At 41.9% G+C, this 17,496-nt stretch overlaps 2 protein-coding genes across 5 annotated transcripts in view; one reads left to right on the forward strand and one right to left on the reverse strand.

Moving 5' to 3' along the window:
• ACAD11 (acyl-CoA dehydrogenase family member 11) overlaps positions 1 to 12,550 on the forward strand; it is a 69,205-nt gene extending 56,655 nt beyond the window's left edge. The window contains exons 14-20 of one of the 2 annotated variants that reach the window (XM_074988280.1): positions 984 to 1,050; positions 2,614 to 2,699; positions 2,907 to 2,978; positions 4,251 to 4,405; positions 6,703 to 6,819; positions 7,738 to 7,847; positions 10,838 to 12,550. In XM_074988280.1, the coding sequence (XP_074844381.1) occupies positions 984 to 1,050; positions 2,614 to 2,699; positions 2,907 to 2,978; positions 4,251 to 4,405; positions 6,703 to 6,819; positions 7,738 to 7,847; positions 10,838 to 10,952 (722 nt within the window). In that variant the 3' untranslated portion in view covers positions 10,953 to 12,550. Of the gene's footprint in view, positions 1 to 983; positions 1,051 to 2,613; positions 2,700 to 2,906; positions 2,979 to 4,250; positions 4,406 to 6,702; positions 6,820 to 7,737; positions 7,848 to 10,837 lie in introns of those variants that run through there. The other variant, XR_012644557.1, reaches the window with a different exon arrangement.
• A 148-nt stretch (positions 12,551 to 12,698) lies between these two features.
• The window catches only part of DNAJC13 (DnaJ heat shock protein family (Hsp40) member C13), a 97,166-nt gene continuing 92,368 nt past the window's right edge, over positions 12,699 to 17,496 (reverse strand). For all 3 annotated transcript variants that reach the window (XM_074988279.1, XM_074988277.1, XM_074988278.1), the window contains one exon: positions 12,699 to 13,550. In XM_074988279.1, the coding sequence (XP_074844380.1) occupies positions 13,453 to 13,550 (98 nt within the window). In that variant the 3' untranslated portion in view covers positions 12,699 to 13,452. The remainder of the gene's footprint in view (positions 13,551 to 17,496) is intronic.

Genomic DNA, 17,496 nt, shown 5'->3' on the forward strand with positions numbered 1-17,496 from the left:
TAGACTGAGCCAAGTATGCAGACGAGCCCCTATAGTGACTCAGAAAGTTCCCATCATGATTTAAACCATGTGTTAATGTGTTGAATTTGAATATAAAAGCCAGCTCGGCTGCTTCTCTTTCCAGAACAGTGCGATAATTATTTTTGTTTTTTTTATTTTTGTTTTATTTCTATTGTTTTTATTTTATTTTTATAATTATTGCACCGTTCTGGAAAGAGAAGCAGCCGAGCTGGCTTTTATATTCAAATTCGGCACATTAACACATGGTTTAAATCATGATGGGAACTTTCTGAGTCACTATAGGGGCTCGTCTGCATACTTGGCTCAGTCTAATTCTTGACCTCCCCCTCCCACCCCTTCACTCTCTGATTTGCTCACCTTGATTATATTTTTCTGATTTGTCCTCCTTGCTTACTGTTTTTGGTTCTCTGTGCCTTAAATATTGAGTCTGTTCTGGTCTGGCTATGGTCTGAAGAAGTGGGTCTGTCCCACGAAAGCTCACCTAATAAACTATTTTGCTAGTCTTTAAAGTGCTGCTTGGCTGCTTTTTGTTTTGCACACAAGAATTCCAAGGGAGTCTGTTTTTGTCTTGAAACCAGAACAAAGGACTTTGCGTGCTCCAAGGGCACTATCTGGCTTTAGTGAGTGCCTGTCTTCATTATTTGCTCAGCTGCAAGTGTGACTGAATTAGTTTAGATGCCCTGCTCAAGATTTTTGTGTGATGTTTTTCCTAGGAAAGTAATAATGAATGGTGGAACTGGTTCTAGGGCATTTTCTGTTTGCTTTTCTTTACTCATGTTAATCACGTGATTTGCACTCCCCTTTTTCTACTCAATAACCAAAAAGCTGCACAAATAATAGAGTACTCACCTTTCCTATGGTTACACTAAAGGAATGAAAATTGTTATCTGAAACGTCATTAAATCATTTCTGTAGAGAGTTTTTTTTTTTTAACGTGAAAAGTTATTTCTTTTTTTTTTTAGGGGCTGGGAATACAAATTGCAAAGTTGCTATTGTGATGGCCAAAAATAAAAATCTTTCTGCAACCAGGTAAGAATTCAGTGGTTACTGAAACATTTGGTTTGGAGCCAAACAATAGCGTAATCCCTCGAGACGTGCATTCAACATGCGCGTATCTTGCCTTTGTATGAGAGGGATGTATGTGGGCGGGCAGTACCGTGTGCGGGGCATGGACATCCTACAGCCCCAGGGGTGGAACAGAGTCAGCCAGGGGTCCCCACACATGGGGTGGGGCAGGGAGGCCCCAGACCATAGCTGGGGGGAGGGTGGGACAGCCGCACAGCTGTGGCAAGGGAGAGAGAAGGCTCTTAGCCTGGTTCCTGGCTCCCCGCTTGTGGGAACCAGGAAGCTGACCTCCATAAACTGGTCAGTTTCTTGGGTCATACAAGTGGCAGGGAACCAGGCTGCCCCCTGATTCGTGGCTCTCCACCACTCTGGGAGCCAGGAAACTGACCGGCCCTGATAGGCTGGACAGCTTCCCAGCTCCTGCAGTCCTGGGGAGCCGGGAACCCCTCAGCTCCTGGCTCCCTTAGATTTTGTGCGAAAATGTGTTACATGGGGGTTGCAGGAATGCAGTCCCTGTGTAACTCAAGGTTTTACTGTAAAACCCAAAGAAAAAACCCATTTATTGAACCAGCCATTGCTCACAAAACCTTCATATAGAACAGTTTTAATTGTACTGGTCAGTAAGAGTTGTGTGATTTAGAATGGAACCTCAGGCCATATGTATGTGCAGAAATCTAATTGACCAAACTGCAGAGTGTCTCAGATACAGAGTTCAAGTTGTAACGTATTGTGTGGATTGGATCAAGGAAAACATATGGCCCTAATGTCTGGTGTTCTCATTTTAGTCTTGAACCTATATCCTTTAAAGTCAACATAATGAATATTCATTTTTTTAAAAAATAAAGCCTACTTCCAGACTGGGTTTATATTTTTTATTCGTGAAGTATGCCATTAAAGCATAACCAGAGGTGGGCATGGTTCTATGAATATTAATAAAGGCAAAACTACACACAGTCTACCAGATCAGAAAAAGTGCAAGAACCAGAGTTAGATCTGAGTCCTGCACCTACTGAAGTTAATGACAAAACTACTGTTCATTTAAATGGGGCAAGTTTGAGATTCCAGTATATATAGCAAAGTTAATTGAATCAAGGGTTTCAACAGTTTATTCATATCACAAGGTCAGAAAGCAAGGACCATACTATTTCTTGAGTCTTCTGAACCCACCCATTCAAGAGATGTGGATGTGGATGTATGTGGAACTTTGGGCTCACATGCAGGGTACACACCTTTTATTTGGCACTCTCTTTGAACCCAATGCCTAGCTGCCCAGTGCCTCTGGTAAAGTATTTTACCTTCATACCCTCTCCTCATCCTTCAACACAAACCTCTGGGTGGATATGAGAGTCATGAAGAGCATGGGGACTCATGCACTCACACACCCCTTTGTCCACTTTAACACATTGATCCTCTTTTGTTCTTAATTATATATAGTATAGATCGTACAAAACTTTTAAAAAGTCATACTTCAAAAAAATCTAAAATAGCTACTGAGTTTTCTCTTACTCTTACTTTTGTCCTGATCAGGTACAGACAGCACAGTATGATCATCGTTCCAATGGAGACACCGGGGTTGAAGCTTATAAGACCTCTTTCAGTGTTTGGCTACTTGGGTAAGAAGGAAATAATCATTGTCAGGCATGTTTGTGTTTATATTAGCTTAGTAGGGCTCTCAGGAGTCATAATTATGCTATAAACTAAAGGCATTCTTAAAATGGATGTCTAACAGGAACATCCACAAGGTGCACCTGTAACTTGTGAGTGACTGTTTACTATCACAAATAATACATGGATATTTTGCTTGTTCTTTGTTTAATTAGATGAGCCTCATGGTGGACATTTTGAAATACATTTTAATGAAGTGCGAGTACCTGCCTCCAACTTAATACTAGGTGAGCTTCACTGTTAACGATTTTTTGGACATGATTGTGATGACACAAGCTTTAAGTAAGTGTAACTTTTTAAAATAAGTTGAAGGCTGTGATGAATAATTGGAATGGAACACAATATGCCATTAAAGCATTTTGTGTTTCTGTTGTCAGTTTAGATGTATAGACAGCTTTTCCAGGAGCAGCCTCTTGGAGAGAGTTCATTCTTAACAGTAGTGTAAATGGGTTGAATTGGGTTGGTTCATAATACCTGGGCCTGTACTTTTCTGCTTCCATACATCTCATAGTGTGCGGTAGCTGTGTTATCTCCTCTTCTTGGTAGAAGAATACTCACTAATTATGCTTAATCTCTTTCCAACCTTTTGACCTTTTGCTCAACCAGGAAAAGGGCTTGGAATGTTATTCTGCCTCCCTCCCCCAGTAGTGTAAGAAATTCCAGATACTCCTCATTTTTGTGATTTTGTGTTTAAGCAGATAGGGTTGCTGCACCAACAGTGCCAGAATTCCTCCCACTCTATGGCAGGCCATTGCAAAAGCGATAGAGTTCTTATCCAAGCACAAACAAACCTCTTAGAGACACTTCCCTTCCCTCCTAATTCCTTCTTAATGCAGCATGGGCCTGTCAACAGGCAGGTATGCCTCAGTCTTTGAAAACAGAATTCTGGTATAGCTTATGGCCACACCACCCTGCACAAGCCTGATCTCGCTGAATTCTACATAGGCAACAATAGATGTTACTTGCCCCTTCTTGTAGGGAGAACTTTTCAACCTCTCTGGCTCATTCCGAGTCTCACCTGGGGAGAAGCAAGGATTTATATAGCTTCTTCATCCACCATGAAAGTGCTTTGCTGAATTGGAGTAATCAAAACACTGTTGGAACTGAGCTTTCAACTGAACGTTCATCAGTTATGCTCTGGAGACGACAATTTAAAAAAATCCTATAAAGTTGCTAAAAATATAAGAGAGAATTAGGTAATTCAAACCCAGCTGGAAACCAGAAAAAGGACCCCTTAGGCACAAATAGTATTGACAGAACATGAAGAGCAAGAGGGCATTGATGCGTGTTGTATTATGTGAATACATAGGGGGCATTAAACAATTAAAATGGCTGCAGTGCTGCAAAATAATCTCTCAAGTAGCTCCTCTTTAGGGTGGCTACAGCAGTAACTGCACAATGGCCACTGATTTTTTTCAGAGCAGAGGGCCATAGTTATTTGAAGCACCAAAACAAGTTCTGTGCAGACACTGTGTTTTCCCATCTGTCTTCTCACATAGGTGAAGGAAGGGGTTTTGAGATTGCTCAAGGTCGGCTTGGACCAGGCCGTATTCACCACTGCATGAGATCAATAGGTGCGGCTGAGTCTGCTCTACAGATAATGTGTGAGCGTGCAGCTCAGAGGGTGACCTTTGGGAAGAAACTGTACCAGCATGTAAGCATATTACCTCTTTGCCTAGTTTCCTGTGCTCCTCTGAATACCCCTTTGCTTAGCTCTGTGGAAGCTTGGGCTTCTAACATCTCTTTAGAAAGGGTTGAGATTAGGACAGCATTGCACATAGCATCCAATTCCCATCAGCTCTGGAGATGTAATAGGTTAAATATGTCTGAATTAGGAAAGAAAAAAAATGAGGGGAGATTCTCAATTTAGATTTTGCCAAGATTTGTAATCTGAGTGGATTCCTATAGTTGTTTGGGAAACAAGTACTAAAGCTCTGTCACTTGCATTTAAATAGATTTTGTAGCAGAGTTTCAATTGGGTTTCTCTGATCAGCATAGAATGATACTCCAGTGGCAGGTCTGCAGACCATGGACTTGTTTATACAGGAACAAATTTGCATTCAGCATTACTTACACTGTCACTGAGATGTGTGTCTTTCACTTGTTGTCCAGTCAAGTGTGATCATAGCCAAAAAATAACTAAATCAGCCTTAAGGCCAAGCTGAATATTTGGCCTGATCTGCCAGACATTCCTTACTAGGGTGTTTGCCTGTTTTGCTATTTCTGTAAATTGTTGTGCTGAAGATTCCAGCTAGGTGGCAGACATCAAGTATTTCTTGGTCTTAGCTTCCAAATGTCCGCCATCCCCCCACCCCCGCCTGTCCTTACCCCACCCAGGACATGAAGGTTGTGGAAAGAAGGGAGTCAAGTAATTACAGCAGATTCTAGAAATCAGTTGTAACAAACTGAAAATAAGAGCTATATCGAAACAAGAAAGCAGTCCAGTAGCATATAGACTAACACAGCTATCTCTCTGTTACTAGAATAGCTATATAAACTTCTTCATACGTCACTCTAAACAATCAGCTACAAAACCATATACTAAAGTTAGTTAGCATGTCAAATAGTGGACATTGGTCAGAGTCCCTTGCAAATAAATAGTTATAAACAAGATTGCAGGGTAACATTATTCTTTCAGATCCTTAGCTGGGGATACTGGCTGTAATAGAGCTACATTAACTTACCCCTGTGGAGGCTCTAGCCTGCTGTGTTTACGAACATTACAAAATGGAATTTGTGTTGTTTGTGAGTGGCTCAGATGCAGTTACAACTGAAAGGCAGCCTCTTACAGAAAACACATTCTGAAAATAGCCCAAAAAGGCTGCTATTGAGATTTTAAATTACTGCAGACAAGTTGACCGTGGGCAGTTGACTATAGTGCGACAAGTGATACCTTGGTAAAAATAGGACAGGACAAATACACTGAAAGCCACAGAGAACTGCTTCTCTATGTGGTGAAGCTCATTTCTTTGTATGTCATGGAAGGAAGTAGGAAGAAGGTGGTTCTGAATGGGTAGTACTAGCAGTGGCTATGTCTACACTACAGTGAATCACAAAATGGACATTCAGCATCTTCTAGCAAAACATCTGTCAACAGGTCCTGTCCATGAACAAAAATGGATGAAAAGAGCAATCTGCTCTGTCAACAGAAAGTGGCCAGACTGCCTAGACGCTCTTTCAACAGAAGGGCCAGCTGGAAGCTCAGAAAACAGGGCTGCCTGGGGAACCGGAAGCTCTGACCATTGACAAAAGGGACCCCAGAGCATCTACATGACTTTTGTCCACAGAAAACTGTCGATGCAGGTGTTATTCCTGAGCTTGGAGGGGCACAACACTGCCAGTAGATGTGCCGGCTTTTGTTGAAAGTTGACAAAACGCATTTTGTGTGTAAATGCTTTGTGGGAAAAACATCTCGTGTAGACGTAGCCAGTAAGAGGAGGTCCAAGTGGGGCAGAAGCAGGCAATACTACCAGAACGTGAGCAGAATGGAGAGTCCAAATAGCAGGCAGGCAGAGTCAGATAAATGGGGAGGAAGGTGTGGTTCATTTTTTTCTCTGTTAGATTTTAGTGTAAGAGCGGAACCATAGCAGTCTTGAGGCTGGACGTTTGCCTCTCACATGCACAAAACCCACAGCTGTGCTATTTCTGTCCACTTGGGCATAAAGTGTCAGCAGTTGGATGAGAAAGTTGGCCATTTGTCTGGTTACTTTTAATTGATGGGTCTCGTGTAAAAGTGAGCTGATTTCAGAATTGCTCAGTACACAAAAATCTTTTCAAAGCCAGGAGGAGCTCAATACATTTCATGTTCAACCCACTTCTAGTCAGGAGCCTTACCTAAGCATTCAGCCTTAGAAAACATTGCAAGTGCATAATTAAGAGGCAAAGGCGTGTTCTGAAAACATGGACGGTGATCTGTCTCATGCCCGCAGTTTTCTCTTTATGTCGCTACAGGAGGTTGTTGCCCACTGGATTGCTGAAAGCCGCATTGCTATTGAGCAGGCCCGACTCCTTACCCTGAAAGCAGCCCACAGCATTGATACCAAGGGCAGCGCACAAGCAAGGAAAGAGGTACCTTGGGGTTTTTGGTCTTTGGCAGGGAAAAAATTAAAGATTTGCTCCTATCTTAGTAGAGCTGGCTGAAACCTTTTGGCCTGGTAGAGAAGAGAGCACTTACTTTCAATTTTTTTTTTTAATTAAATTTCCTGGCAGCACCTTGCCGTTCTCCAGCCAGTTCTGCTTTCTAGATTCAGCCCAGTGAATCCAGCCTATCCACCCCACCGCCTCAAAAAAAAATTCCCCTCGGGAGATTCTGAAGGCTGAGAGAGATTGAGTTGTCTGAAATATGTACTCTTGTCTCTTTTATGCAAGAGCTTGATATTTTTGGTCACTATAGTTTGTTAGCCACTTGCAATGGATTAAAGATGCCCAGTTATTGATAGATATTAGTCTTTTACTTAGTCTGTTTATGTTCCAGGTAAACTCAGTTTTTAGGCAAAGCCTAAGGTTGTAAATGGAGTGGCATGTATTTGGATGGCTTAGAAGATAGGTACAGAACCTTAATCTCTGTGGTCACAATTTTGCATGGTACCAAGCATGCTACCTTTCTTTGGAAGTTAGCACTTTGCAACAATTTATTTGAAGATGATATCCAATTTGAGCTATGACTCATTTCTAGCAGTCCCCCCATCACAGAACAAAGATATTGTCAGTCTTTGAGTGACCAAGACTTGAGTGTGCCCAAAGCCTGAATAAGCTTTGTAGCCCCTGCAGGTCAAGGTAATGGTGATTTAAAAGGTGAAGCAGAAGTTTGCAATATAAAGTCCCTGATTTGTGGCAAAAGTGCAGAGACTTGCAATCTGGTTCTTAGTACTGGGTGTGTGTGAAACACAGGACCAGACCTATATGAAATTCTCATTTCTTATATGCCCTGTGGTGGAAGCATCTATATTCAAGTTCCCTTTTCTTTTCTTTTCTATAAATCTACAGGTAGCAATGATCAAGGTGACTGCACCTAGAGCTGTCCTTAAAGTGTTGGACTATGCAATCCAAGTTTGTGGAGGAGCTGGGGTTTCTCAGGATTTTCCTTTGGCTCAAATGTGAGTAGGAGAGATGTCTAGTCCCCATTTCTAAAATATAGTGTTTCCCCTTTCCTGTCAAACTGGTTACCATGCACTACATTTCAGGGTGGAGTGAGCCACATTCTACTGGGACTGGAGCTAGGATGTTTTCTAGGCAATTTGGGGAAAAAAAATCAGCATCAGCTGACCCCAAATTGTGTGTGAATTTTTATCATTTGTCAGTAGCTTTGAACACGACTAAATACTCAGTGTTTCAATGTCAGAAATGGTCTCTCATTCTTAGAAAAACAAATGACCAGATTTTTAAAGTTTAGAGAACAGAGAGCTGGTCAGCTTCTAGGTGCTGTTTAGCCCCAGGGTTAGGAGAGTCTCAGGGCATATAGGAGATAGTCATTTCCTTCCTCTGCCTCAGGAGGGATTTGAGCTTAATCTCCCATTGCAGCAGGTGTTTAACCCCAGGGTCTGAGTCACTCTCAGTCAGTCCTGCAGGAGTAATTTTACTTTAAATAAAAAAAATTCATTGGAGTAGGGACTTAGTTTAGGGCTCTCGGCTAGGACATGGAAGACAAGTTACTCTAGTGCCTATTTAACTTATAAACAGCTTCGCCAGGACAGACAGAACTCCTCTCAGCCAGGACATGCTGGTGCTCTTGATTTTTAGGAAAATGTAGAATTCCATTTTGTTTGATCCAAACTGATTTTTTTTAAAAATGTCAGCAACTGGAATAATCCATTATCCACCTCGTTCTAGCCCTGCCATGCTCGTACCTCTCTCGAAGGCAGGGGGAGTGCCTGTAAGAGCAGAGCTGTGTCTCATATATTCAAAAACATGATTTCACGCTTCAGCGTAGACTGGTAACATACAAAATAAAAGAAATGAAGACCACATCTAGTCTGACTTCCTGCAGAACACCCAGTGATTCTTGCATTGATGTCAAAAACAGGAGGCTGGACTAGTGTCTTATCAATTTGATCTTCTGATGACTCAGCAATAGAAAGTATTCAGTGTAAAATACCAATTGTCCAAAACCAGCTGCTGCTAGTGGCAGTGGGGTGGGTGTTGGGGGGTGTGGAGCAGGGGGAGCCCAGGCCAGAAGAGGAGCATGGAAGAAAGTGATTCATTCTTTACTCCTGCATGGGGGGGATCCTCAGTGCCAGTGGCTAGCCAGTCAAAGCTGTGGGAAGTAGTAGCCCAGGCTGCACCCCTTCCATTTGCTGAGAACAAGAAACAGTGGCCAAGAGGAGCTGTGAGTGGCCAGATCCAAGGATATGCAAGATGAATGGTGTTCAGCCTAGAGGCTGTTCACCTTGTGCTAGCAGCAGCATTTGAGAATAAAAACAGGATACTGGCATTAAGATACCTGGTTCACATTCCAGCGCTGTTGCTTTGGCCAAGGCACTTCATAGTTCCACTTGCCCCCTCATAACAAACAGTAGTCCCTTCTTAGAGGCCATTTTAACATCTGTCAGCCTGGGAGGGAGTGTAGGCCCCATCTCACTGCCAGTTCACAGTAGTATTGTAAAACAAGGGCAGTTCCAGTGTTAACACACAAAACTTGTGTTGTGCTATCCGCTCTGGTGGCCAGCCATGATGCTGCATGGCCAAAGTGTACAGTGCATGCAATCAGCTAAACAGCCCTTTAGCCAGACCACTCTCCTGTAGGTACTGGAGAGTCCTACAGCAAATGCAGCAGCCCAGGGCTGTGTCTACAGGTGCACGCTACTTCGAAGTAGCGGCACTAACTTCGAAATAGCACCCGTCACGGCTACACGCGTCGGGCGCTATTTCGAAGTTAACTTCGACGTTAGGCGGTGAGACGTCGAAGTCGCTAACCTCATGAGGGGATCGGAATAGCGCCCTACTTCAACGTTGAATGTCGAAGTAGGGACCGTGTAGACAATCCGCGTCCCACAACTTCGAAATTGTGGGGTCCTCCATGGCAGCCATCAGCTGGGGGGTTGAGAGACGCTGTCTCTCCAGCCCATGCAGGGCTCTATGGTCACTGTGGGCAGCAGCCTTTAGCCCAGGGCTTCTGGCTGCTGCTGCTGCAGCGGGGGATTCATGCACAGGGTCTGCAACTCATTGTCGGCTCTGTGGATCTTGTGCTGTTTAGTGCAAGTGTGTCTGGGAGGGGCCCTTTAAGGGAGCAGCTGGCTGTTGAGTCTGCCCTGTGACCCTGTCTACAGCTGTGCCTGGCACCCTTATTTCGATGTGTGCTACTGTGGCGTGCAGACGTTCCCTCGCAGCGCCTATTTCGATGTGGTGCTGCGCAACGTCGCTGTTGAACATCGACGTTGCCAGCCCTGGAGGACGTGTAAACGTTATTCATCGAAATAGCCTATTTCGATGTTGCCACATCGAAATAGGCTACTTCGATGTAGGCTTCACGTGTAGACGTAGCCCAGGGTAGATCATTAGCAATGCCAATTTCCTTGCTTCATGTATCAGTGAAACTTAAAATAGTAAGTTCATAGCCAATATATTGTAAAGTACAGATCTTGTCAATGTCTACAAAAGCCCCCACCTTTTGAAAGGGGGATGCTAATGAGGCATAGCCATGAATATGCAGCACCTCATTAGCATAATGCCAGCTGCAGCAATTTGAAGTGCCACTTTTGAATTGTGGGCTGTCCATTTAGATGGGGACCTCTCAAAAGGACACCCCACTCTTTGAAAGCCCCTTCTTCCTATTTGGTTTTAGGAGGAAAGGGCTTTCGAAGACTGGGGGTCCTTTCAAAAGGCCGCTATCTACATGAGCTGTGCACAATTCAAAAGCAGCACTTTTGAATTACTGCAGCCAACATTATGCAAGTGAGGCACTGCATATTCATTGCTGTACCTCATTAGCATCTGCCAAAGTGTCTCATTAGCATCCAACTTTTGAAAGTTAGGGGCTAGTGTAGAAATAGCTATTGTGTTGCATTTTTTGCTGTCCAATTACCATGCTACCCTATTAAATGAGATGCACAGGCCACAGAACCCCCATTAATGTCAAAACTTTATGCAGGTTTGCCTATATTCGGACCCTACGGATAGCTGATGGACCTGATGAAGTTCACCTCTCAGCAATCGCAAAACTGGAACTACAGGACCAAGTCAAACAACTAACCGCAAAAATGTAATCAAGCTTAGTTTAACACCATAGTAATACTGTTTTAAAAGCAAGCAGGGCCTAGCACTTGTGATTTAGAGAGAGGGGCAACACTAAGGTTATTTGAATTAAATTACCTATATTTTTAGGTATATCAAAATGTTAATTTTCTACAGTGATAAGATTTTTATAGTTCAAGGGTAATGTTGATTTGTTTTGCTTAGAAGTCCCTGGGTCAAACTGCTGACTAACATTTCTCCAGTTTTTTACCCAGTTACTTTACCAAGTCTTAGCTTGTTCTCTCAATCAAGGCATCTGTGCAACTCTGTGGAGAGAGGATTATTTTGTGAATTGATTCTTAGAGTAGAGCATTTAGCTGAAGTTTTCAATTTAAAATTTCAAACAGTAAGAAGTGTCCCTGAAGCCAACATGTCTGAATAAGGCTCTCCTCCCCAACAAGCCTATGCTGCCTTCTTTACGAAGCACAATATTGAGACGCCTTTTCTTCTAATTATGCCCTTAAAAGCTAAAGCCTTCAAGTGTTGCTTATACCACAAGCCAAAAGTGCCCTAAATCCAAACTATCAAGCCCATTATTGAAAAGTAGTAGCTATCTGTACAAAGTCAAGTCTACAGGAGTTACGAGGAAAGAATTAAGGAAATAACTAGAAAAAAGTTCTTGCTTGCTCTGAGTCTAGGGCTGTGTTCTGGCTGTTTCCAAAGAAACGAAAAGTTTTGCCAGCAGTGTAGTGATAGACGGCATTATGTTGGACACTGAATATTGATTTTACTAACATATCAAGGTTTACAAGTAACTTATTTAGGGAACAAGTCAGCAATGCATGCCCCACAAACTCAGTCCAGAATGTGGGTGTTTTATTTGGAAACTGAGTAAAGCATTCATTGCTACTACTCATGCTGATATGGGCGCATGGCTATTTAAACTCTGCTGGCAGGAGTATGCATACACAGACAGGGAAATTATATTGGAGCTCATTGAATGTATCTACATTCTAGTTAGAATGAGGCAGCTTTCCCATGCCAATCAAGTGTCTTCAGTAGACTAGACTGACTTCAGCAAAACCACACCACTGACTATTAGGACAAATACACCCTCATATGCATGTTTATATACAAAAGGTAAAGTTTCATCCGTTTTCATTTATGGCTGTAACACACCTTACACAGCTAAGTTCTAACAGTGAATATGCAAGGTCAGCCCTAGCAAATGCTGGAGAATACTTCGTTATATTGCCCACTTTCTCCCCAGTCAACCCAATAACTTAGGGAATGCATAGTATTGAGCTGTGGATCAGACTGCATCTCCACTTCCCCAGGCTGTGGTGAACCAGAACTTTGCTGCATAAATAAAGATCAAAGTAGCAATATAAGTGACTTCTTGTTGTATTATTTAAGTTGCTCCAGTGACGTGTAATATTTCCAGACTCTTTCCTTTAGGATTGACTAATTATTGCATCCCCCTGGCACACAGAAATATTGTTAGATACCAGACACGGAAGCATATGGTCTCTTTACGTTTTCACCTACTTCTATAATTCAATAGTTTTTTTTTTTGTTTTGTGTAAAAAACCAGACATTTGCTTTAGTTTCAGTTCAAGAGTATAGAAGTCCTGTCAGACATCTGCTGTGAACACAAATTTCCCCATTACATTTTTCCTCTCACACAAGAATACATCTCTCAGAAGGGCTGTTCTAGAATTCCAGCCATTTCCAAGAAGGAAGATGCATTCCATTAAAAGAGTAGCTGTGTCATTAAACAAGGCTCTCCGTTCCCTTTATTCTTAAAATTTTATGTACATATGATCTGTATAATGTACATTCAATATAGAAAGCTTTTATATACTGGAGAATGTATAGAACATTGCACAATTACATTAGGTTCTTACATACCACGTTGACTTAATTTTATTTTTTTCTTTTCCTTTTGCTGAAGCTTTTTCAATTTGGTAAAGCCAGTTATACATACAAGTGTCTAATGCTGTTTGATCTCAGGAAGATAAATGTTAATGATTAAGGACATCAGTGAACTGGTGCAAGGACAAAACCTCTAGTAAGTCATGTTCAATGAAATGATCGTGTCAGACTTGGAACAGAGGAGGAAAATGCCCTTTGAGTGGGGATGGTAGTGGTCAAGTGATTTAGCCCAATTCCTCTAGACTGTAGTTCAACTCCAGTCATGCTAATTCATAAGATATAAAAAACTAGGAAAAAGTTTTGATTCACAGTCTTGTAAACAAATAGAAAGGAACAAAATGTGCTTACGTACAACAAGAAAAATTCTTGTGTACCCATGTTGGCTGATCCTTAGAGTGCTCTCTTATGTTACAATGTGACAGACACTGACATTTTTCTCCTAAAAAAAATATATTCATAGAAAAAGGAATAACACTGTTGGGAAACCAATAGGAAAGGCAGTTAGAGTTCATTTTGATGCATCAGAGGGAGGAAAGTGCCATTCCTCATCACTGGCCAATCTGCCTTTAAAAGTCTTTCATGGACATTTCAAATCCCTTAGCTGGTTTCTCCCAATTCATTGTCTACAGGGGGTGGTACACTGGACATCACAGAGGACATCGTTCCTGCAGTAAGGTAGCCAGCAACTCCAGGGCCTGGTTGTGGGAGAAGAAGAAAAAATTGATTAGTTTTAACATCAAATGGCTGCCCTCTACACTTATCGTTTAGAATCACCCCATTTTAAAACATTTGTTTGAAAATACCGAAGCTTTAAGTGACCTTAAATAGTTCTGTTCAAGTTAACAAAAAAAAAAAAACTGTTATACAGCTTTATTTTTAAAACTGCCACCAGGAATTAAGGATGATAAATTTCCATGACTATCCATCCCCAATCCCTGTAGTACAACAGGCTAGGAAATCCCTAGGATTTATGCTTAAATGAGAGGGTGCCTAAAACTTGGGGTGGCATGTTCCTATTTGAGAGTCTGAAGTTTAATAAATCTAATGTGCTAGACAACCAGGAACAAACCAAAACTAATTCCAGCCCAGTGGAAGAGAAACTGACAAAAAAAGAGCTACTGATAACTAGCATTTGGATATTTTATAACTGTACGCTCTCTGGCATGTATGCTTTCCAGTACAACTAACAGGAGCACCCATTCTCTACAGCAATAATGCCTTTTGGCTGTATCACTAGCTGGCAGTATCTCAACTGGGATAGACAATGTTTCTCTTTCATTTAAAAGGCAGAAAGCATTTAGAATAGAAGAAACACTGCCAAATCCGAAGAAAACGAATATTAACATTGTTTCCTCAAAAGGAAAGATCCCTGTAATTCTTGTTTGGATTACAGTTTAACAGATGTGTACCTTTTAATCAGTAATGTCAATCTACAGCAGTTTAGTTAGCAGGATTGGAAGTCACTGTTGAGAATAAATCTTTCCACAGGAGAAATCTGGATGCATAGGTAGGAACTGGGTAAGTCAAGAGCAGTAGCCAAGTAAGGACATTGTATTATGACACCTCTCCTGTTTTGAGATGATTCAAATGCATCCAACCCTTCATGACCCTTGTAAGTAAACAAACTCAGGCAAAAAGTCAGCAAAAGTTTATAAAAGCAAAATAAACTGGAGGATGAAGTGTGCAGATGACAAAGAAAAAAAAGGTGAAATAAGCTGGTTTTAAGGATGGGGAAGTATAAGAATCTAGGGATTTCTCAAAACAAATACTTTGCAGAACTCTTTTGTTGTAGAAGTTAAATGGCCTTGTGTACTTCCCTCAAGTTTAATGAGCATATTTAAATCAACTTCCCATCACCTACATCGATACTGAACTCAAGGTTATCATCAAATGTATAATTTTCTATCCTTACAGCACACCAATAGCCATGCTATTTTTCTTCTGAAACAGCTGCCAGAAGGAAACCACATGAAAAACAAAGAGCCTTGTGAATTTATAAAGAGCCACAAAAACACCAAGGCTGAAAAATTATTTTTTGGCAACCGGTTACACAGGACTTCCTTGGAAAAGCTTAATCACATTACTGGGGGGGAGGGGCAGAGGGGTGTTACACTTGTCTTGTATCTCCACCAGTAGACTTATGACTTTGCATACTCACTCAAACAGGACTGGATTCAAACAAACAATCAGGCACAAATCTTAATGTAATCGAATTCACTTGTTCCTCAAAACTTTTCCCCCAGAAACAACATTCAATCAAATGCCTTCAGAAAGGTTTTAGTCTGTGTGTTTAGATCATCATTCAGCAAGGTTTCTTCTCCAGGAGGAGCAAGTTACAATTTCAAAAACTGTAAGTACAGTTGCAGCAGTCTAACAGTTTGTATCCCTGTGCAATATTGTGAGGTGAGTACACATTTGCTGCCATTGTACAGCATGCATGTAAAAGAGCATTTCATTTAGTAGGAACACAGCAAATGCAACATGCATTTAGCAAAGTGATATCTACCTGCATTAGAGAGCTACACAGAAGTTAGCAAGCTGCCTGGCAGAGCACATCTAAAGCCCACTTCGGAGGTGAAGGGGACTGCTACCAGTTAGAAGGGAAGGAGAGGAGACACCTGAGAGAAAAAGAAATAAGCAAGGGAAGTTGTAAGGGAAGTGCAGACAGCAAAGCAGTTTGAAGCAAAGGTAGGGCAGGATATTATCAGATGTGGTCTACTCTACAAGGTTAGGTTACTATAAACTAACATTGCTCAGAGGTGTGCTAAACCCACCCATGTGAGCAACGGACTTCTGACCAGACTGCTGGGATAGTTGGCTTTTCCCATTGACATAGCTGCTGCTTTTTGAGAGGTGGATCATGTAGGCCAATGGGAGAAGCTCCCCTACATCAGCATCTTCACAAAGTGCTACAGATCTCTAACTGTGGACAAGCCCATAGTATAAGGAGAGAAATGCTCACAGTGTATGGTTTGATTGCCATTTTTAGGGTGTCTTTCCTCCTAGGATCACAAAGCACTTTACAAACAAAGAACTTAGCCTCACCCCTGTCATTTAAAAGAGTCGCTCAATACTGCAAACAGGAAAGGCCTAGAGAGTTTACTTGACTTGTCCATAATCTCAAAGTCTGGTTGTTAAGACTATAAATAGTTTGGGAACCTCTACCCCTCACCACTGAATTCAGCTAATGCTTTTACCATAGGATTTCTTTGTACACGTTGGACCTCCCTGGTCTAGCTCCCTTGTGCCTTGACCGGTCCTGAACCAGGAAGTTTACTGGACTGGGGGGAGTGGCAGCAGAGGGGCCAGCATTGACTGAGGGAAGAGGCAAGGTCACTGCAGCAGCCCATGACGAGGAGCACAGCCCCATGAGAATGCACCGAGCTCCACAGCCGCTCTGCCTCTTCCCCACTCCTCCCCCTCCCACCCTGAGCATGAACACTTCAAAACAAAAAAGTGATTTTTGGTGCTCCAGAAGCTTTGGGAGAGTTGGGGAGGAGTTGCTGGGCACAGGTTCCCCAGCTTCTGCCCCATGAGCTCCTCCTTTCAGGGAGCACCTCTGGGGGATTCCGGACCACAGATGTTGCTGGACAAGGGAAGTCAGGAATATAAAGGTCCAACCTGTACATGAAATACTGTAGGGCAGTAAAAGTTAGCAGGAGAGCAATGCCTGTCAGAAGGAAGTCTACCAACCCATGGAAATAGGTTGGATCTGATGTATTGCTGATAGCTGAAAACGCAGAGACTGCTTACCACAAGATATGGAGTAGTGAAGGTCTAGGAAACAGTGAGACAGACACCAAGTGCTAAGCTCTTTTCAAGCACAGCAAATAAGCAAAACTACTGTTCACCTGTTCAATCAATGGTGTGCCCCTACAGCCCAAAAAAACCACTATGAATCTGCTCCAAGGCTGTACAGTTCTTAACCCCAATTAGCCAGAAGTACTCAGTGGGACTTCTTTAGAAACAAGAAATTGCAGAGCCTTTCCTTTCCACACATTTGTCTTGGAGTGCAAATAATCTAGTCAGTATTACTTCAAGCAAGGGCTGATGGCCATATGCAGGTAAAGATGTCACTACAATTCTGTGCTCCTCTGGGGCCAGACACGTAAACTCCATTGACTGAGAAAAAGCTTAGTCGGCTAAAAAAGGCTTGAGTCATGTCTTTAAAAAGGTCATTTGGACTTTCCCTCAGTTTTGAAAATTCTAGTGGAGAAATTTCTTAAGAGTGTTCCAGGTTTCTTTCATCAGAGATCAATAAGAGAAGAAATCCATTACAGCCTGTATGTTATGCAGAAATATTAGACATCAACTAAATCTGAATTAACTCATTGACTTTGTTAAATAAAAGTAAGCTTAGCTTTAAATTCCACAAAGGAAACCACAGTAATATGCCCCATCAAAATGAAAAAAATCTTACCACAATCTCAGAACACAAATATGCTGCTTCATTATAATTGTGAGCTATCATGAGTCAATAAGATCAAATATTTGCACACAGTCTGAACAGGTAAAATTGCTTCAGGTAAAGTAGACCAAGTCAAAGGCTATATTTGCTTTTGAACAAAATGCCATTTGAGAAATGGGAGACTAAAATCTTCACACTAGAAGTGATGAAGCCATAATGAACTATGTTTTTAT

The sequence above is a fragment of the Carettochelys insculpta genome, chromosome 2 (assembly GCF_033958435.1).
Source record: "Carettochelys insculpta isolate YL-2023 chromosome 2, ASM3395843v1, whole genome shotgun sequence".
NCBI classification, from domain to species: domain Eukaryota; kingdom Metazoa; phylum Chordata; order Testudines; family Carettochelyidae; genus Carettochelys; species Carettochelys insculpta.